The following is a 21,090-nucleotide window of genomic DNA, read 5'->3' as shown; positions in this document are numbered from 1 at the left end:
GCCCCTAAAGAGTCAAAAGAGAGGTAAAGAGGTACACACACACAAGCAAGGAAGAAGAAGTAGACATGTTTATAATAATATCAGGACATCAAATATTATTGATTGACAGCAGCATAGTGAAATAAATGGAAGGGTGGTGACGGGTGTATTGGCAATGCCCTTCTCATATTGGGATAAAAGTGTCAAGTTAATTGTGTTGGGTCTTACAAGGATGTCTGGCACCTATAGTGTTGCTTTGACACGTCGAACCCTGACAGGTCCAAAAATAAATCTGTGCTGTTTATCGTCCGTCCACCCCCCCCCCCCCTTACTGTCTCACTGACTTTTCATGAAATGTGTTCCAGGATAAATGACCTTCCTCTTTCTTCTCAATTCCTGCAATTGATATTTCTAAATCAGGGGTCTCAAACATGCGGCCCGGGGGCCAAATGTGGCCCGCAGGACACTAGTTTGAGGCCCCCGCCTTGATATGAAAGTTTAATGTTTGATTAATGTTCATGTTAAAGGTTAAATAACTGTTAATAGTTATCCTCCCTATCCGTGTGGAAGTGGTAAGTTTTTGGCTATTTAAGTTGAAAGGAAATAACTTGAAGGCTACCGTTTAGGTCGCTATAGCTCTCTCGTTTGCGAGTTAGCATGTGTCTCAAGACCCTGCAGTTGCGCAATATGTTGTAAATAAAAAGAGTATAAATGTGACTATAGTCGTGTTTTGTCATGTCTACAGGGCTCTAATAATGCTTTGTTCATTTTAATCTGAAAAAAATATTTTTTTAAGTTTTTATTATTTGGTGTTTTATTATTATTATATTTATTTATTACTGATTGATTGATTTTCTTTATTCTTGATTTGTTTATTTATTTTTCATCTTATTTTGTGTAGAAAAATAAAAAGTAAGGCAAAGTAAGCAATAAGGTCATAAATAAATAGTATGTGAAAGCAGCATATTTCTGCCTGAAAAAAATTATTCATGCATGTGCATTTTTTATTCTTCAGTTTTCGCTCCTACGGGGAAAACAAACCTGACCCTTGTTCTCATCTGCGTGTCATATAAATGTGTGAAATACAGTACCTGGATACACAGGCACGCTTCAACGATGTGGTGGTGGTGGTGGTGGGGGGGGTGTATGACTTTGCAGTTGAAGTCCCCGGGGTGTGGGTGGTTTGGTGGATATTAAGATCCAATTACCTGCTGCTATACAAAGACACCATGCCCAGCTTGACTTCCATTATCTCCCTAAATAAGCGACACCTTGCCTTCACTTGGTGGCTTATCTTTATCAGGTATCAGGTAGTTACGGCCATGAATCAGAAGGTGTTGGCTGTGCACCCAAACTGGTGCTTTGTTTTTTTAATTGAAAAGGTTGAAGGTTATTGAGATAGCGAATCATTTTTCCAAGAGGCAGCAAACTGGCACAAAGGTGTACCAGCCTGCAAAGTATGCAACGGTCCTGGGATTGTAAATCTGGCAAAACACAAATATGAATTGAATTAATTAATTGAATTTAATCTGGGATCATTGTGGTTGGGAATGTGCTGTGGAATTAATCTAGCAACCAAATGAATAACCTTTTAAAATGAGGAAAAGGTTATCTGTGCAAACAAGCAGAAGGAAGAGATTTCACACGGGTTGCACTACACTGCCCTCTTTTGGTGGGTAAACAGATGCATACACTATATGATTATTATTATTATTATTATTATTATTGTTAATAATAATAATAGTACTGTAATAATAATCATAATCATAATAATAATTATTGATAATAATATAAAATAAAATATAAAATACAAATATAAAATATAAATATAAAATAAGATGTAGAAAAATGATGGATGTATAATAATAATAATAATAATAAGTAATAATATTAAATATGAATAATAACAATATTGTTATAATAATAATAATATTAATAATAATGATAACAATAATTGCTAATAGTAATAATAATATTATTTTTATTATTATTATATAACAATAACATTGTTATTGTTATTATTAATATTTATTATTATTATTATTATTATTATTATTAATAATTTAACAATAATATTATTATTGTTATTATTGATATTTATTAGTATTATTCATTATTTTTATTACTAATTATTATTAGTAATAATAATAATAATATAACATTAATATTATTATTGTTATTATTAATATAATAATATTAATAATATATATTATATAATAATATATATAACAATAACAATATAACAATAATAATATTATATAACAATAATATTATTATTGTTATTATTATTCTTAATAATAATTATATTTTATTACTAATTATTATTATTATTATTGTTATTATTATTATTATTATTATTATACATCCATCATTTTTCTACATCTTATTTTATATAGGGTCATGAGGTGGAGCCTATCAAAGCTGATATTGGGCGATAAGCGTGATACACCCTGGACTGTCCGTCAGCTCATTCGGGTGGCGGTTATGCTGGAGCCTAAAATTTTGGAATGTGGGAGGAAACCGGAGAACCCGGAGCAAACCCACGGGGAGAGATATCCCGAGCAGGGAATCGAACCCTTGCTGCGTGGCCTGCGCGCTAACCACTGGACTCAATGTAGTAGTTCTTGGTGTGGTTTCCAACGTAGACCTGCTGGGTTGGGTCCTGCGGTCCTGATGTTGTTATGAAAATGTTTGCCTTTGACTCTGTTGACTTAGGAAAGGCAATAAAAGATTATGAGGTGTAAAATCAAAGGTCACTTGTTACCATATGACTTTTGCTCCATACTTCAGTACCACAAAGTATTTATATATTCTTGGATTTAATGTCAGCTCAAGAGAATTATCTGCAAAACAATATATCGGCAAATACTTTAGCATTTTGCTGTATTCATGCAGAACTTTAGTTGAGTTTACTTTGTTTTCAATGACAAGTACTTCTGTTATGTAAGAACTGATGGTTGTGATACGTTGTTACATAACAACCCCCCCCCCCCTTTTTTTTTTGTAATATAAGAAAGACAGCACACCAGATGTTCTTGCCCAGACTTGAACGCTTCTTTGACGAGAAGATGGCCTTTTTCCTGTTTTCTTCCGTGGAGACATGGACTTTAATAGCCATCATCATTGCTCTACTGGTTCTGTAAGTCAGCGTTAATATATTTGAGTTGGGTTTGTTATTGTTAGGATTGTAAAAAATGTTTATTTATGTGCCAAATATCAGACCCTCTATGATCTTGCTTGAAATTCTCCAATTCAATCAATCAACATAAATAAACTAAAAATAAATAAAATAAAAAAAAAATATGTATTTGATTGTATTCGCCACATCCAATATGGCGGGGGCATACGTCTTTAGCTTGTTTTACTGTGGTTCTAAATGGCTAATAAGTTACATAGCTACTTGTTGCTTATTCTACATTATTCGTTGGTAGTGTCTTGCCTGTTGTTATCGTGCCTGTGTTTATTCAAACAATATTTGCCTTTTGTATTCAGATATGGAAATGCACCTTATGGCTTTTTCAAGAAAATAGGCATCAAGGGTCCCAAACCGTGGCCGTATATTGGAACATTCTTGGAATACCGGAAGGTACATAATATTATCTCTGAAGAGTTTCCATGCCTGTGGAATTGAATTGATAAATTTTCATTTTTCTTTCAGGGTATCCATAATTTTGACATGCAATGTTTCCAAAAGTATGGAAAAGTGTGGGGGTAAGTGAGTGTATTTTGTTTATGTTTATGTTTATGTTTATGCTGAATCACTACAGTGTGTTGTGTCAGGTTGTACGACGGCAGACAGCCTGTCATGGCAACCGTGGACACGGCCATGATCAAAACTGTCTTGGTTAAGGAGTGTTATGCTGTCTTCACTAACAGACGGGTAAAAAGTTGAAAATATTAATTTTTTTAATAAACACTCTTAATAAGTTATACTCTTGTTGTCTGTGTTTAGGATATTGGCCTAAATGGACCTTTAAGCGACGCTGTCTCCATCGTGGAAGATGACCACTGGAAGAGGATCCGAAGCGTCCTCTCGCCATCGTTCACAAGCGGGCGACTGAAAGAGGTCCCCCCCCCCCCTTACCCCTTATTTGTTTTGTTCTTCATATGTACATATTTCATGGTTTATCGTTTACTTTTGAACAGATGTATGGAATAATGTTGCAACATTCGAGTCACTTGATCAAGAGTCTTCACAAGAAAGTAGACGCCGACGAGGTCATTGAAGTCAAAGAGTAAGACGCATACAAACACGTAAAATAAAAATGTTTATGTGCCAAATATCAGACCCTCTATGATCTTGCTTGAAATTCTCCAATTCAATCCATTATAAATAACGTAACATAAATAAACTGACATGTTGGTTCATGAAAAAAAAATGTATTTGATTGTATTCGCCACATCCAATATGGCGGGGACGTACATCTTTGCTTTGTTTTACTGTGGTTCTAAATGGCTAATAAGTTACATATCTACTTGTTGCTTATTCTACATTATTCGTTGGTACTGTCTTGCCTGTATTTATCGTTGCTGTGTGATGTTTATCATATTATTTCATTGTGCTTTCAAGCATGTGTAGCCAATTAAAACTACATTTTTGCAGACTTTTCGGACCTTACAGTATGGATGTTGTGACCAGCACTGCCTTCAGCGTTGACATCGACTCCATTAACCATCCGTCTGATCCATTCGTGTCCAACATTAAGAGAATGGTCAAGTTCAACTTATTGAATCCCTTGATTTTGCTTACGGGTAAGGTCACCAGTGTCTCTGCTTTTTGTACTTATTAAAAATTAAATCTTTTCCTTATGATTTCAGTTCTTTTTCCATTTCTGCGTCCAATGATTGAGAAGATGGAAGTGTCACTCTTCCCAGCTGATGTGCTGGCTTTCTTCTATAACTTCCTAAAGACCATCAAATCAGACCGGAACAAAAATGATCACAAGGTCAGACCATGAATTTAATAATGTATGCTAATATAGAGGATTTACATTGGGAGTGACCAGGATGGATAGGATCAGGAAGGAGTACATCAGAGAAACATTTCATGTTAGAGGCCTTGGAGATAAAGTCAGAGAGGCCAGACTGAGATGGTTGGGACATGTCCAGAGGAGAAATATGTATTTTCTCTAAATTAAAAATGTGTCTCTTTCTTGGTAGAACCGAGTGGATTTCATGCAGTTAATGGTGGACTCTCAGATGTCAGAATCCAGCACAGGAGATGCAAGCAACCAGAAAGGTAACATCCGACTAACTTTAGCTGGACTTTAACTGAAGCCTATCCCAGCTGTACACCCTGGACTGGTCGCCAGCCAATCACAGGGCACATATAGACAAACAACCATTCACACTCACATTCATACCTATGGGCAATTTGGAGTCGCTAATTAACCTAGCATGTTTTTGGAATGTGGGAGGAAACCGGAGTACCCGGAGAAAAAACCCACGCATGCACGGGGAGAACATGCAAACTCCACACAGAGATGGCCGAGAGTGGGGAAAGACAAAATAAGAAGCCAAAAAGTTACCACTTCCACACAAAATAGGAGGAGAACTCATTCATTCTTTCATTCATTTTCTACTGCTTATCTTCATGAGGGTCGTGGGGTGTGCTCGAGCCTATCCTAGTTGTCTTCGGGCAAGAGGCGGGGTACACCCTGGACTGGTGGCCAGCCAATCACAGGGCACATATAGACAAACAACCATTCACACTCACATTCATACCTATGGACAATTTGGAGTCGCTAATTAACCTAGCATGTTTTTGGAATGTGGGAGGAAAGACAAAATAAAATGCCAAAAAGTTACCACTTCCACACAAAATAGGAGGAGAACTCATTCATTCATTCATTTTCTACCGCTTATCCTCACGAGGGTCGTGGGGTGTGCTGGAGCCTTTCCTAGTTGTCTTCGGGCAAGAGGCGGGGTACACCCTGGACTGGTGGCCAGCCAATCACAGGGCACATATAGACAAACAACCATTCACACTCACATTCATACCTATGGACAATTTGGAGTCGCTAATTAACCTAGCATGTTTTGGAATGTGGGAGGAAAGACAAAATAATCTCGACAAAATAAGAAGCCAAAAAGTTACCACTTCCACACAAAATAGGAGGAGAACTCATTCATTCTTTCATTCATTTTCTACCGCTTATCCTCACGAGGGTCGTGGGGTGTGCTGGAGCCTATCCCAGCTGTCTTCTGGCAAGAGGCGGGGTACACCCTGGACTGGTGGCCAGCCAATCACAGGGCACATATAGACAAACAACCATTCACACTCACACTCACACTCACATTCATACCTATGGACAATTTGGAGTCGCTAATTAACCTAGCATGTTTTTGTAATGTGGGAGGAAAACCGGAGTACCCGGAGAAAACCCATGCACATAGATGGCCGAGGGTGGAATCAAACTCGGGTCTCCGAGCTGTGAGCCGTGCAGCCCATGCTCAATAATCTCGATCTTAATAATCAAGACACATGTCATTGGGCTGCACGGTGTAGTGAAGAGTGGTTAGCATGTAGGCCACACAGTATGGAGATCTGGGTTTGATTCTCAAAGATGGTGTGTTTGTGTTTCAGGTTTGACCGATCATGAAATCCTGTCTCAGGCCATGATTTTCATCTTCGCTGGCTACGAAACGAGCAGCAGCACGATGTGCTTTTTAGCCTACAATCTGGCAACGCACCCTCACATCCAAAAAGCTCTACAAAAGGAAATCGATGAAACATTTCCAGACAAGGTTGCTTTTTAATTTTGTGTTTTTGTTATGTCAGGAACTATTTAATCACCGACTCCAATATACGTTATTGTAGGCTCGACCGAACTACGAAGACCTGATGCAGATGGAGTACCTGGATATGGTCATGAACGAGTCTGCAAGGCTGTACCCGATCGCTAATCGACTGGAAAGGGTAGCAAAAACCTCAGTGGAAGTCAACGGTGTGACCATTCCTAAGCAAACTGTGGTCATGGTGCCGATTTACGTTCTTCACCGCGACCCTTCCTTATGGTCTGAACCTGACTCTTTCAAACCTGAAAGGTACTAACATGAATGGAAAGTGAGGGAATTTACCGCTACGTTTTTTGGTCTCTTGCCCAAGACTGTTTGTTGGTTTTTTTTTCATTATTTTTTCAGGTTCAGCAAAGAAAACAAAGACAACCTCGATCCTTACGCTTTCTTACCATTTGGAGCCGGGCCAAGGAACTGTATCGGGATGCGATTCGCTCTCCTCATGATGAAGTTGTGTTTAGTGGAGATCCTGCAGCGCTTTAGCTTTGTCATCTGCAAGGAAACAGACGTGAGTGGACAGTTTTAGAATTATTACAATTTACAATTAAAATTATGTTATTTGGTTTTGATCTTTTTTTATTTTTAAACATTCTAGATTCCGATGGAGTTGTCCAATGAGGGATTCACATCACCTAAGAAGCCCATCAAACTCAAACTAGTGGCAAGAGAACCTGCTGCGGATTGTGCTTCAAGAGAAATGTGATTATTATTATTATTATAGATATTTTTCCAACAAATAAACTCATTGGATTAACATTAAACAGTAAAACTTGCACATTTGTTTCAACAATTTGTCAAATATATTTATGAAATATTTTTTTTCTTGAGGCTGCAGCTACATTTGCACATTATATTATACACAATGCATGCAAAGTGTGCAATACATTCTATTTTTCTTAATAAATAATATACCTTCCAACAAGAACAATTCCCATTGGGACCTTCTTGATCCTTTTGAATCTTCTTAATGCAGATTTAAAAAATTAGCTGCTCAGCAAATGGCCCCTGTGCTGCACTTTTCACACCATATGATAAATACTGATGCTTGATGTAGTCCATGTGCTGATTTCATAAGATTCTTACGGTGAACCTAATCTAGCTGTTGTTTTGTTGTTGTAATAACAACTCCTAAACACTAGGAGGCGATAAAACAATATGTAAATTCACACTCACGACGCTTCCTTGTTTAGGTAATAGACTGATTCAAAGTTACTAAAAGTGTCAATGTACATTAAATATCACCTGTAATATGAGAAAAACATACATTGTTGTGCATTTTAATGTGTGGAATTATTAAAAAAAAAAAGACATAAACGTGGTGGTCGTCCGAAACAAAGAGCTTTGTCGACACGAACTGGAAACGCCCTCAATCCCGCCCCCAAGCAGGATAACAGGCTGCTATTGGTCAGATTCAGAGACAGCATGCATGCATGCTGGCAGCTTTGTCAATGAATGTCTGTTGTTCGGGAGGAGAGGAGGAAGGAGGAGAGGAGGAAGGAGCTCCTTTGACAGCGGCTGCTGCTCCTATTTCAACCGTTGTGGAGCCAAAAAGCAAAAAATACCCAAAATATCTGCCTTTGTGGAGTTTGGACGCATGCAGGACAGAGTATATGAAGGTATGTTTAACACAGAGCTGTTTTGAAGTGCTTAATATGTATTTCAAAATGCCTATAAATCTGCATTCGGGGTTTAGAGCAATAAGTACGACAGTGATATTGAATTGACTAAAACCTGCGTATATCATATGTCAAAAATTATGTCTAATAATTGCTAATAAATTCGGATGTTTTATGTTGACTTCATTTCCTGGTTAATGGGAGTTAGCACCCAAAGGAATATTGATGCAGTAATGATCGAGTCATTATCACTTTATTCAATCTACGGAGACGTAACTAATTTAAAATATTGCAATATTCCATGTAAAACTTAATTCCAGTCCCCTGTGCCAGATTAAAAAAAAACAACAGTAATCATTTATTGCTTTGAACTACTACCTGCAGTATATGAAGGCACATCCTTCCTGCATGAAAACAAAGTACAATGTACAAGGATATGCAGTAGACTTTTGTACATTTGACAAGGTTTGAGACCGAGTGTTGACTCCCATTGTGTGGGCATCCTTGGAATGTTGGAATGATTCTTCATGGAAGTTGAACTTGAGGTACGGTATCAGGTGACATGACAGACAAATGTGACTGTCTAAACCACCCCAGACGAAAAGCATATTATATTATATATTATATATATATTATATTACATTCGGACTGAATTATTTGCCAGTACAATTAAGATCAGCGACGCACCTGTCAATAATCTTGCCTCAACAGTGGCGTCATTAGGTCTATTTTATTTTTATAAATGTTCTTAAGCCCCCCTAAATAATTTGACATTTTGTATTGATTTTTTTAATTTTTTTTTTTTTACAAAAAAGGCCCATTTTATTTTTAAAAAATGTTCTTAAGCCCCCCTAAATGATATTTTGTATTGATTTTTTATTGATTTTTTTCACAAAAAGGCCTGTTTTATTTTTTTAATGTTCTTAAGCCCCCCTAAATAATTTGATATTTTGTATTGATTTTTTTAAATAGATTTTTTTTTACAAAAAAGGCCAATTTTATTTTTTTTAAATGTTCTTAAGCCCCCCTAAATAATTTGATATTTTGTATTGATTTTTTTTTTTACAAAAAAGGCCCATTTTATTTTTTTAATGTTCTTAAGCCCACCTAAATAATTTTATATTTTGTATTGATTTTTTTAATCGATTTTTTTTTACAAAAAGGCCCATTTTATTTTTTTAAATGTTCTTAAGCCCCCCTAAATAATTTGATATTTTGTATTGATTTTTTTAATAGATTTTTTTTTTACAAAAAAGGCCCATTTTATTTTTTTTTTAAATGTTCTTAAGCCCCCCTAAATAATTTGATATTTTGTATTGATTTTTTTAATCAATTTTGTTTGACAAAAAATGCCTATTTTATTTTTTTTAATGTTCTTAAGCCCCCCTAAATAATTTGATATTTTGTATTGATTTTTTTTTATTGATTTTTTTTTACAAAAAGCCCTGTTTTATTTTTTAAATATTCTTAAGCCCCCCTAAATAATTTGATATTTTGTATAGATTTTTGTATAGATTTTTTTTTACAAAACAAATCTGACAAATTTCACAAATTTCACATCATAGGGCAAAAGCAGGCTAATAAGCTAGCCAATAAGCAGGCTACTACTAATAATAATAATAATCAGAAGAAAAAGAATGATGACAGTAATAGTCATAGGCTAATTAATAATGATTATTATATAATTGATCACGTTCAATAAACGATAACACTGTTCTACCAGAAGATTGAAGTTGGAGCTACCACTCTATACAACTCTCTTCTCCATCTTCAGGAGGACAAGATGAACGTGGAGGCTCTAAGCAGAACCGAGCTGCTGACACTCCTGAGTGTCTTGGAAGGAGAGCTGGAGGCCCAAGAGGTGGTCATTCATACCTTTCAAGTAAGTACAAAGACAGAAGAAGCCCTAATGTGGCCTTGATATATTGGTATATCGGTAAAGGCATATATGAACCTGTGTCAGCATTACACTTGCCAAAGGAATGTCAGCGAGGGGGTGTGTAAACAGGAAACCATGGAAACACAGCTCAAGCACGGACAATGGTGCAGGATTCTTACTGGTTCCTTACATGTCAGGAATATTGCAGTTTACCGAGTCTTGAGTGAAAAGAATCAAAAGCCACGTTTACATGAGGAGTTTTTTTTCCTCTTTCCGAATACCTTTTCCGAAAACAATGGTATACATGGAAAGGAATATTCCAATCGCGTGTCTACATGCGCTGTTATAATCAAACAGAATAGTCAATGGGGCATGCTCAGCAAAGCGTAAACATCAACATCACGTGATACCGACTTCCCCGAGTTTTTCTTTCACTTGTTGGAATAACTCCAGTTTTTCGTTCGTCCAGTCTTGAAATTTAGTTTGGATCAAAAACAAACTTTCCGATTGCTCGCCTCCATTTTTAAAACCGAAGAACGTCTCTAGCTACGTGTTACGTCGTATCTGAGCATGCGCTGAATCAATCAATCAATCAAACTTTATTTGTAGCGGACTTTTCATACACAGAATGTAGCACAAACTGCTGAAAGAACGCAACCGGGATAAGTTTAAACATTAAAAGATCAAATTAAATCTTGCTAATATTTTATAATTAAACTCAGGGCATGTTTATATCGATGGATATTTTCTTTTTAAAGAAAAACTGGACTTGTGAATAAAGTATAGAAGGGTTCAGACTCTGTTCCACAGATGGCGGTTATGCACCGAAATCTGCTTGCCAACAGAAGAAGAAAAACACGACAAAAAAGAACAACAACTTTCCGTTTGAGCGAGTACAAAATACCTCAATCGGATCGGGGAAAGGAATATTCCACCCCTGGGAATCCGATTATCTGTTCATTCGGATTGGCATCTTTTCGTTCGGAATGAGGTGCAAATAAACCGAATGCAATTGGAATATTTGGGTCTGTGTATACATGGTTGAAGAAAAAAACTCCTAATTGCGTTTGATAGTCTAACATTGATAATTACCATTGTCTGTCAAATCATGCCATCAATCAACCAATTGTTGTATAGTTCTTTTGATACAGGGAGTCTATGAGAAGGTTGTCTAAATAAAACATGGACTCAGTCCCAATTCATTCTGCTGAGAAATCGGTAAAATTGATGACTGTTCCTTACATGCGCTCAGTTGTTCCTCATTGTGCCGGTCATTCATCCATGTCCAATCGAGACTGGATGGCCGACTCGCAACTACAATGGTTTGCGGCGGTCTCACTGGGCTCTCTCTCACTGGGCCACTGATTGCTTTTCACACTCGGGTCCACAGCAGCTGCTCCATGCATGGATGGAGTCGCTAAAATGCAAAATGCCCTCAAAGCGTGTCTTGGAACTGACGATCAACGATTAACGAGCAAATGTTAGCATTTCAATCTTGCTTGTACAATTTTAGTTGTACTTTTTGTTGTTTCTTTCGTTTTTTTCCCGATTTCCGAGTCGCCACAGCGGACTCCGCATACTGATTTTGGCTTGAACACGGATTGCCCTTCCTGACGAATACCAATGATGCTTACTAGTGGACATTCGAACCCAGTTCCAGAATGCTAACTACTCATTCTTCATTGCGTTCCTTTCATTGACTCGGCAATAATACAGGGCGTGTTCCCTAATTAAACGTGACCCCGGTCCCATCTGCCCAAACACACATTCATCAGTGGTCTCTGGTGGGCCATTTAAAGGACGTTGTCTTGATTGTGTAGCGGATGTACATAGTCTACCCAAATCACTGACTTCCTTTCTTCCCTCTGTGATCCGTCCACTACTATTCGGAAGCACATTTGCGGACACTGCCGTCTTTATTATCCTTTTCAATGACACAACCGAGAAGAATCCTTCAACAACAACTCTTCTCTCAGGGTTTAATTACTGTAAATATTCCATCATCAGAAACTCCATTTTAGGTTCCATGACTAAGGACACGGATAAGCAATTTTACCTGAGGGAAAATTACTGGGAACACGACACCGGGTCAGATTCCAATAGGGAGTGGCACATCTTTTAGACTTGTCTTTATCTAACGTAGAAAGCAAACATGGTCTGTCTGTCAAGCATGAATGGCAAAGACGGCTTGTTGGCTCAAAGGAATCCCGGTTTAAGACTTTAAAGTGGTCGCTAATTACCGTTGGACTGTTTCTACATACTTAAACGTAGCATACCAGACATTAAAAATGGCCCGTTTATTTATTTTTGCAGATTGCAATCATAAATAATTGTGGCCCGACACACATAGCTTTTTAAAAATCAGTCATATTATGTCATATTCTTGTTTAGTCATGCAGTGCTTTATGAATTTGTGTTGTTCTAAGTCCAAAAACGGAGCCTAAGATTGCTATTTGCTACTACAACTTCATGAATCGTTTAGGCTGGTCTTATTAGTAGTTGTTGTTACAAATACAGTTTTAATAATTACTAATCCATCGCCGGAATTGAAAATGTACATGAGCAGCCTGGTACTTCAGATAATAAAGTACTTAGCGTTTTTTGTTCTTCATTCAACCATCACAAAAACAAAATATCATCCTTGAATAGTACGGGTGTCACAAGATTTTATGAGATGAAAATGTGACAAAAGATTTATCGGTTTCTCGTGGGAACTCGGCACGGGACAACATTAAAATAAATTAATCATACAATAAATAAAAATGACATGTCTGGTCCTGTTGCTCCGTTTTTGTGTCTAAGTGATACAGTGTAGAGCTAATTCCCGAGGAATGCATATGTTTTTTTTTTTTACCCGTGAAACACTCAAGCACAGAAACACTTCAAGGCTGGCGGACTTGAGAAGTTACCCTGAAGACAAATTGTGAAAGTTATGCAAACAGCCTCGCGTAGCCAAGCACAAACATGTCATCTGTGCACCTCAGATGGACTCAGCAACCGACACACACAGGTGTTAGCATGTCAATCTATCCTAATTTGAATATCAGTTAATATCTTCCACAAGCTCCCACCATGGACCGGCGCACCCCCCGCGCACCAAAACCTCAAAGGCAGGTTTCTCAAGAGTGTTCGACACATTTCAATGCAACCAGAAACCACAATTTTAATGTAGATTTTTGTATTGTATACTTTGTATTGGGTTGTGGACTCCGATAGAGCAGCTACACACAATAACCTGCACAGAAAACTTTGTAGATCTTCCAGAATCTGCGCCTATTCCAGCTGTATTTCCTTGTCTGTTTTAATTTATTTCTTCTGCCTGAGCTTGCCTTGTAAACAGAGAAGCTTGGGGGAGGAGACATGTATGTATCGTGCATACAGCCACGCCCATAATGAAGCCTGCTTTGTGACATCACAAAGGAACCGTTTTGCAACGCCCTCTGAAACCGAGCGTTTTGAGCCATCCCAAACTTCTTTCAGGTCTCACTTCCATACGCTCAAACTTCATTATATGAAACTTTGGCATACAAAATTTCTAACTACATTAAAAAAAAAATTAGATCCCCTTTAAAAAGGAATGTGAGGCATGTCTTTTCCAATCGCAAAAATATTCCAGTCGCAAAAGACTGTTATATACTTGCTACATATTCAAGGGCCATAATTACCGCTCAGTTGGTTTCTTGGCATATTGTTCCGTTATGCCGTCATGTTGTGATTACATACTGTAGACATGCCAGCTTTGCAGCACTCTCATAAAAGAAAATATGCATGGTTATTATAAATAGAAGTATTCTGATAAAAGAAAACGGCATGCATACGCAGTGCCACCTTAGCTTGTTTAAGTGTTTTTAAAAACGTTTATTCTTAACTAAGAACTAAGAAAGAAGCAATGCAGTCTGTTCACGACAAATTGAGTGGGCTACTGTTATACGCGGTAAATAATGTTATACATTCTCAAGAATTTCAAAATTACAATCGTGCCAAATCACAAAAAGTTTTTTGTCCTTACGTTTACTTAACAGAGATGCACAAACAACAATAACGTGGCTACTGCTATCGTTAATGAGAGCGATGCGAGAAGTTCCCAAAAAACGAATATAGGTATGCCCGATTTTTGCTTTTTTGACGATAACCGATATGCCAATATTGTCCAACTCTCAATTTCTGATATCAACCGATACTGCTGTGTGTAGTATCACATATATTCTTCTTGATTAAAATTGTTGTAAAGCATTGTTTTTTTTTCAGCCCCCTCTCCAATTTGAAATATTTGAAAAACTGATAATATTTATGAATTCACCTGTACTGTACGGACTGAACTTGAAGCCGAAACCAGGAAAATGCAACTAAATTGAGCGCATACAAGCGGATTGCATCGTTAGGAAATTGTAAACAATATGTGGCTAGCAAGTAAACAAGAGGAGAGCGCATGGGAGAGGGTGGAGGAAGCAGAGAGCTTGTCTGCATACTGATATGCCCATATAAGGAAGTCTGCGCCTCTGTGACATCACAAAGAGTCAGTTTGACCACGCCTTTTAAAAACCAAGCGTTTTGACCCATCCCAAACTTCTTTCAGGGCTCACTTACAAATGCAAAAACCTCATTATCTAAAACTTTGGTGCAAGAAAATTGGAAAATAATCAAATTTTTGGTAAAAAATGCGACATTGAATTATTTGACAATATCGCCCAGCCGCAGAACAATCCAACAGCTAACCTGTCTGTTTGATTTCATGGCCTGATCTTCACTCCTTCATCCCTGGGGAGGAATTAACATCTGCTCTATGTGGGGGGGGGGTGCACAACCTCCACTCTTTGTGTTTTGGTTGGGAGGAGAGAGGGGGGGCGGCGGCGGACCATCTGCTTACGCTCACACTGACAGAAAACATCACTGAACAGATTTCCTGCACACTCCCACAACATGCTAAAATGCTAAAAAAAAAACGGCCTTAACAAAAAAAACACCACGTTTGTGTCCATTAGGCTCAAAACAAAGATGCTTTCATCCAGGATCGTTACGGCCGCTATGACCTCAGCGATCCATTTCTGGCCCTGCAACGGGACAACGAAGCAGCACAGAACCAAAGCACGCATGCCCGGACTCGTACTCACATGCACGGACAGGCAGTGGCCCCAAACCCTTTAGGTGTCCTCAAACTGGTCATGGTTCACTGCAGGAAAATGCAGGAAAGGATGATGAGACAGTTGGCAGCGACTGAGAGCAGACACAAAAGAGTAAGAGACTATTCACACCCATTTTTAAACGCTTTTGTTCCCTTTTTCACGCATATAATGTTATCCATTTGTGTTGAACAGATGATAGCTGATCTAGAGGAGGAGAAACAGCGACAGGCTCGGGAATCTGTACAGAGTGATAATTTCTCGTCGCTACTGCAAACAGAGAGAGACAAACTTCTGCAACAGGTGTGGCTAACATGTAACGTATCTGGATCTGATACACAAATCAGAGCGAGGAGATTGCTTTGCTTTCATTTTTTGTTTTTCCACTTCTACTGAAAGCTGTGATTTACTGTAAGAAGCAGGAAAGCATTAGGGGGCTCCATTGTCTAACTCGGAGGGGGCGGGCAGGGGCTAGGCCTGTTAAAGTTCAAGAACATACAACAGGCACCATTATGCACAAGCACATGGTACTTACACAGGAAACAGACAAGGAAGAGCCCATTGTTTTGTAGTCATGCCCGGGGTTTATGGCTTCAGGAAATGTGTGATAATGGACCCGAACGTCCAATGTGAGGTCATCTCATGCACACACGGCAAACACAGAATCAGTCGCAACAGAGATTAGGACGATGGCCCGAGTGTCTCCCCAGTCTCGCTTTGCCTTTATCGTCCGAGTCAAGTTTGTATGTCACAGATGTTTAACCTTTAACCCTACATTACTACATTACTCGCTCGCTAAATGTACTGCAAAAAAGGTCAGTAAGGATAATTCATAATGCCGCCTACAGAGCAGTTGATGTTTGCTAAATACAAGGATGAAGAGTCTTGAACCAGTCATGATGTGCTATATATATCACTATATTGACACTTACTATGGTGCACATTATGTCATTGTATGCTCACATCACCTTGTACTTACTTCGGTACGTGACAAAAAATAAGAAATTTAAAAAATTGAAAAAAACTAAAAAAAATTTTTTTTACAAAAAATTATAAAATAAATGTGTAAATTAATAAATAAAATAAATTTGCGAAATACAAGGATGAAGAGTCTTGAACCAGTCATGATGTGCTATATATATCACTATATTGACACTTACTATGGTACCCATTACGTCATTGTATGCTCATATCACCTTGTACTTCGGTACGAGGTACATTATTTAAAAAAAAAAAAAAAAAAAAAAAAAAAAACAACCTTAAACTGTATTATGGAAAGCAGGAAGTGAACAAATGTAACAGTTACTGATTGTAAAAGTACCAGATGGAGGGGTAGGATTTAATAAGCTTTGCTTCTTCCTACTCCTTTTGGACATGTGGAACTGGGAACTGATTATGGGATGCACTCAATTGTAATCTGATGCATGTTCAAATGAAATAAAACCATTACATTAAATATACGTCAGGTGAGATAGGCTTAATGAGTACAAGGAATAGGTTGAAGTATCTCAGTATGTTAACCTAGTACATTTCAAAAGGCTGTGTTCCCATGTACTGTGTGATAATTTAACAAAGTAGTGTTATTGTGCCTCCTTGTGGCCGTAGTAAGACTAGACTCATCTCTGGTTTCATCTCTCCAGCTTGAAATTGAGCGAGCGTCATTGCAGCGACTCGAGAGGGAACAGGCTCAGGCGGTGTTCCAGGCAGAGGAGCAGAAGCAGCTTTCATCAACTCTCACCTCGGAGCTTCAGAAGGCCGGCAGCCGAGCCGAGGAGGAGGCACAGAAGGCCTCAAAGCTCCGTACTTTGCTTCAAGAAGAGACAGACATTGTGGAGAAGTTAAAAGGTCTTCTTGAAGATGAAAAAGGCAGGACGACGGAACTCAAAGCTCAGTCCGATAGGAATCTTGCTGATTTTGCTGCAGAGCGACAGCAATTGAAAGTCAGGCTAAGTGAGGAAGAAGAAAAGAGCAAGGAACTGAGGAGAGAACTGGAACATCTCAAAAAAATATTGGGTGAAACCAATGACTGCAGAGAACGATCAAAGGAAACTGGGATGGATGTAAAAGACTCAAACTCAGTCGTGACTCCATCTGCTCACACGGAACCTGATGGAAAACCTCAGAAAATGTCCCTAGCGTCAAAAGTCAATGGCCACCACCTTCTCAAAGAAACGGAGCTAACTCAAGAAGGGGGAGGATCGGAAAACACAGGGGTGATGGAAAACGGGGGAGGAGTAAGCTTACATTCACCTCTTCATCCTCATCCTCACTCTCCTTCCAGCACCACCTCCTCGTCTCCTATCTCCTCGCCAGTATTGTCCAAACGTCTCACCAGCCCAGGTTTCCATCAGTCCTCCTACCAGGCCGGAGTCAATCAGCGTTTCCACGCCGCCAGACACAAGTTCCAGTCCCAGGCTGAACTGGAGCAACAACAACAGCACGGTGGCCCCCTTTCCCCCAGGGACCTCTCCCCCACCGCGTCTTCCCACCCGCCCCCACCGGAGCACAGCGCAGCCAAGCAGCTGGCCCGCAACACGGTCACGCAGGTTCTGTCCCGCTTCACCAGCCAGCAAGTCGGCGTCAAGCTGGTACCAATCAGCAGTTCCCCGTTCGGTACGGACTACCGAAATTTAGCCGCTTCACCTCCGGGAGCGAGATCTCCTTCCGGGCCTCTTTCTCCGGGAATTTGCTCCCCTCTCACCGCTCGATCAGAGAGGACTCATCCTCCTCCAATTCCTCCCAAGAAACCAGGCATGAGTCCGACCCCGGGTTCACCAAGTCCTTTTGCCCGAATCAGCCATTTTCCAGAGCTGTCAGGGAACTGCGGACCCAGCAACGGTGGAAAGGAAGGAGCAACAGAAACGGACCTGGTGGTATCTCCTAGCAGTTAACCTTTTGTAAAAAAAAAACACACAATTTAGTTTCTTTATACAAGGCAGTCTTTCCGAACTTTGGACAAAAATTGGACTTAATAGATGAATAGTAGTTCCTAGAATGATAATAACTGAAACAAATCCACAAAACATCACAATGTTTTGTTTTAAATAATATTGCTGTTTAAAGACATTACACTGTAAATTAAATGCTGAGTATGATTGCAAGGACTTTGGACTATCCAGGATCTGCATTCTATCCAGGGAAAACGTACTTTTAGCCAAATCTAAACATTTATATACATAAATATCTATCACATTATTTACATTGTATTTTGTCATTTTAAGAGAGCACACTAGATTTTGATTTGGGTGATTTCATGTGTTTACAACAATGGCTTATTGATGGCGTTGCAACCAAGAACACTTGCAGGGGTTCAATGTTCCTTGGACAAATCAAGACAATTAGAGCACTCAGGAATCAGATGCACAACAAATTTTAGTAGGTGAGCTAACATTATTGAATGTTTTCACTAATAATTCACAAAAAACTGTAAATAAACTACGCTTCTGTGGTCATTTTGTCGAGAAAAAAACGTATTTTCGCACTGATGTCAATTGTGCAAGAACATGGATGGGGCAGTACAGGCAACGCATCGCTGACGGGATCAGTTGACGTGACCGTACAGAAGTCAGAAAACACACAAATTTGCTTTGCATGGCAACTGCTTTATGTTCAACATAATTTGTCACAATACAATATTTAAAGACTCGTTTAAAAATAGAAATTTGCATACATGAGTAGGAGAATGGAGGTCTTTACCACAGGAAAGAGTATGTTTTCCTTTCAGAATGGTAAATAATACAATCGGAGGTAAAATTACCAATGCGAGGGAGAATAACATAGATCCAGAAATTTTATATCAGTCATTATGACTTCCTAAATAAAAGACAAGCATAAATATTACCCTACTTGCCACACATATAGTACATAGAATGAAGGGTAACATACCAAAAATTTTTGGGTTGAAACTGATGTCCCTCGATGCAGGCTATAATCATCTGTTGCCCATCAACGGTTTTGCCATATACCTGTGAAAGAAAAATGGTATATCGATAAGTAGGAGAAAGTTATAAATATTAGGAATATCCCGTTCCACATGTTTTTTGGCTTTTCTTGTCAGGAACATCCCTATGAAATATATTAGCGTTATGTTATCATCTTCTTTGCCCCCTTCTGTGCCTTACCGTGCAGACTCCAGTAGGGTAGTGCTCTTTGACATAAGCACTAAGAATGCTGTCACAGGAATCTCTCCAGGCTTCCAGAGAAGGGACTCCATCGTAAGGCCATCATTCACTTCTTTTCTCAGGTGGTCAAAGCGGAACGACAAATGGTTGCGAGGGTCCAAAAAACGCCCTTGACCCAAGTCCCCATGCTCCGTAATCAGGACCTGTGTAGGTTAAAAAAGGTTAAAGGTTAAAAAAAAAGGTTTTGACTGAAAGGAAAAAATTGAGGTGACATATACCAGGTCATCGAAGCCTTCTAGTCTAGCAGGTGTGAACTGATCCATGTTGTACTGGGCAAAGGAGCTGTATGAAAAGGCACAGAAGTAATACTACAGTTAAGGTACATCAAGTTATGCGCTTAATCCTTTATTATGGGCACCATAAAACGCAAAATGCAACTTACAGAGATGCTCCTTCCCTGAGGAGGTTATCGTTGTTGAGGAGAAACCGCACATCTGTTAAGAAAAATACAAATTAGGCTCAGTTTTATGTGGCAAAGACTCACACTTCTTACCGTTGAAGACCTCATTGAACTCTCCAGGAGGGGCACGGATCACAAAGTTTGCCGCTAAACGAACCTTTGAGTCAAAAAATAAAAATAGAGAGAGTATGAATATCAGTTGAGCCATTATGACACAAAAACTTCATGTAAATATTCACAACTATATCACAACAATATGGTTGTGAATTAGTTATGACGTTTTGAGTCTTTCTTCAATCATTTGCATATATTTAAAGGACATTGAGTAGCCATGTTATTGTGGGAAAAAAAAGCCAATGAGGCTTACTGTAGTATATGATATTAGTTTTGGGATGCCAAATGTATTATTATGTCGCCCGGTTACTTGGATGACTATCAGCCTTTTGACATCTGAACTTTGGCCCCAAAATTACTGGGAATTTGATTAAAATGGAGTCAGTCTCAAACTCCATTAATATCAACCTCAAGTCCCGTGACGTCACATCTGACGTAGGCGACGCCCCATATAGGTACAACGCACATATATTAGGTGAATGCAGATTAAAACTAACATATTATACATTATAATAAAGTCAGTTTAGTTCTAGTATATGCAGAACCATAATTACACATAATCTAGCCAAATTGAAATCGCTAGCTAATAACTAACTTCACCAGCACTGTAAGCTAAAGGCAGCTTGGGAAATAGTTATACATAATTCCTCTGCGTAGCCGTATAAATTAATTCTTCCAAAATATGAGCGTTACTTCCAAGCACAATAAAGCAGCTAAAGCTAGTTGTATATGAATTAATTTTACAAGGTTCAAACCTTCTCTTCATCTGTCAACAGCTCCTCCGTGTCAGCCATTTTGGCTCTAGTTGACCCCACCTACTCCAGCTGACCGGAAACCAATAGGAATGCCTTTTGTCTGACATATTATACAATACACAATAACATCAAAAGTAGAAAAACATCATAAGTCACTAAATAATTTCTAAATTTATCGGTATCATCAACCTTTCAAAATCGGTACAGAACAAAGTCTCGGCCTGTCAAACAGTTGCTATTTATTACAG

The 21,090-nt window shown here is 38.6% G+C and overlaps 2 protein-coding genes and 1 pseudogene across 3 annotated transcripts; 2 read left to right on the top strand and 1 right to left on the bottom strand.

Annotated features, from left to right (window-relative positions):
* Positions 1–2,961: 2,961 nt before the first annotated feature.
* LOC131137558 (cytochrome P450 3A40-like) lies at positions 2,962–7,550 on the top strand. The gene is made up of 13 exons (XM_058085663.1): positions 2,962–3,118; positions 3,472–3,565; positions 3,638–3,690; positions 3,760–3,859; positions 3,932–4,045; positions 4,126–4,214; positions 4,583–4,731; positions 4,798–4,925; positions 5,140–5,218; positions 6,566–6,726; positions 6,800–7,026; positions 7,123–7,285; positions 7,373–7,550. Exons 1-13 carry the CDS (start codon positions 3,009–3,011, stop codon positions 7,478–7,480), a joined length of 1,575 nt encoding a protein of 524 aa, XP_057941646.1. The 5' UTR covers positions 2,962–3,008; the 3' UTR covers positions 7,481–7,550.
* LOC131137559 (F-actin-capping protein subunit alpha-1-like) lies at positions 4,062–21,007 on the bottom strand (annotated as a pseudogene).
* On the top strand, positions 8,245–18,844 carry LOC131137557 (CTTNBP2 N-terminal-like protein). 2 transcript variants are annotated; one of them, XM_058085662.1, is made up of 5 exons: positions 8,245–8,393; positions 10,168–10,275; positions 15,255–15,506; positions 15,588–15,695; positions 17,033–18,844. In XM_058085662.1, exons 1-5 carry the CDS (start codon positions 8,388–8,390, stop codon positions 18,281–18,283), a joined length of 1,725 nt encoding a protein of 574 aa, XP_057941645.1. In that variant the 5' UTR covers positions 8,245–8,387; the 3' UTR covers positions 18,284–18,844. The 2 variants fall into 2 exon arrangements, with proteins under 2 accessions (XP_057941645.1, XP_057941644.1); XM_058085661.1 differs by having other exon boundaries at positions 15,255–15,695.
* Positions 21,008–21,090: the final 83 nt, after the last annotated feature.

Source organism: Doryrhamphus excisus, chromosome 10 (genome assembly GCF_030265055.1).
Source record: "Doryrhamphus excisus isolate RoL2022-K1 chromosome 10, RoL_Dexc_1.0, whole genome shotgun sequence".
Lineage (NCBI taxonomy): Eukaryota > Metazoa > Chordata > Actinopteri > Syngnathiformes > Syngnathidae > Doryrhamphus > Doryrhamphus excisus.
The sequence above is the reverse complement of the archived record's forward strand: the minus strand, read 5'-3'. Positions and strand labels throughout refer to the sequence as shown.

Excerpts from the sequence above, each read along its gene's own strand:
- LOC131137557 (XM_058085661.1), top strand. Across the intron at positions 10,276-15,254 it reads TGGTCATTCATACCTTTCAA|GCTCAAAACAAAGATGCTTT; the intron begins GTAAGTACAAAG and ends TGTGTCCATTAG. Across the intron at positions 15,696-17,032 it reads GAGACAAACTTCTGCAACAG|CTTGAAATTGAGCGAGCGTC; the intron begins GTGTGGCTAACA and ends TCATCTCTCCAG.
- LOC131137558 (XM_058085663.1), top strand. The coding sequence starts at position 3,009 with ATGTTCTTGCCCAGACTTGAACGCTTCTTTGACGAGAAGATGGCCTTT. Across the intron at positions 4,046-4,125 it reads CAAGCGGGCGACTGAAAGAG|ATGTATGGAATAATGTTGCA; the intron begins GTCCCCCCCCCC and ends ACTTTTGAACAG. Across the intron at positions 4,215-4,582 it reads GAGGTCATTGAAGTCAAAGA|ACTTTTCGGACCTTACAGTA; the intron begins GTAAGACGCATA and ends ACATTTTTGCAG.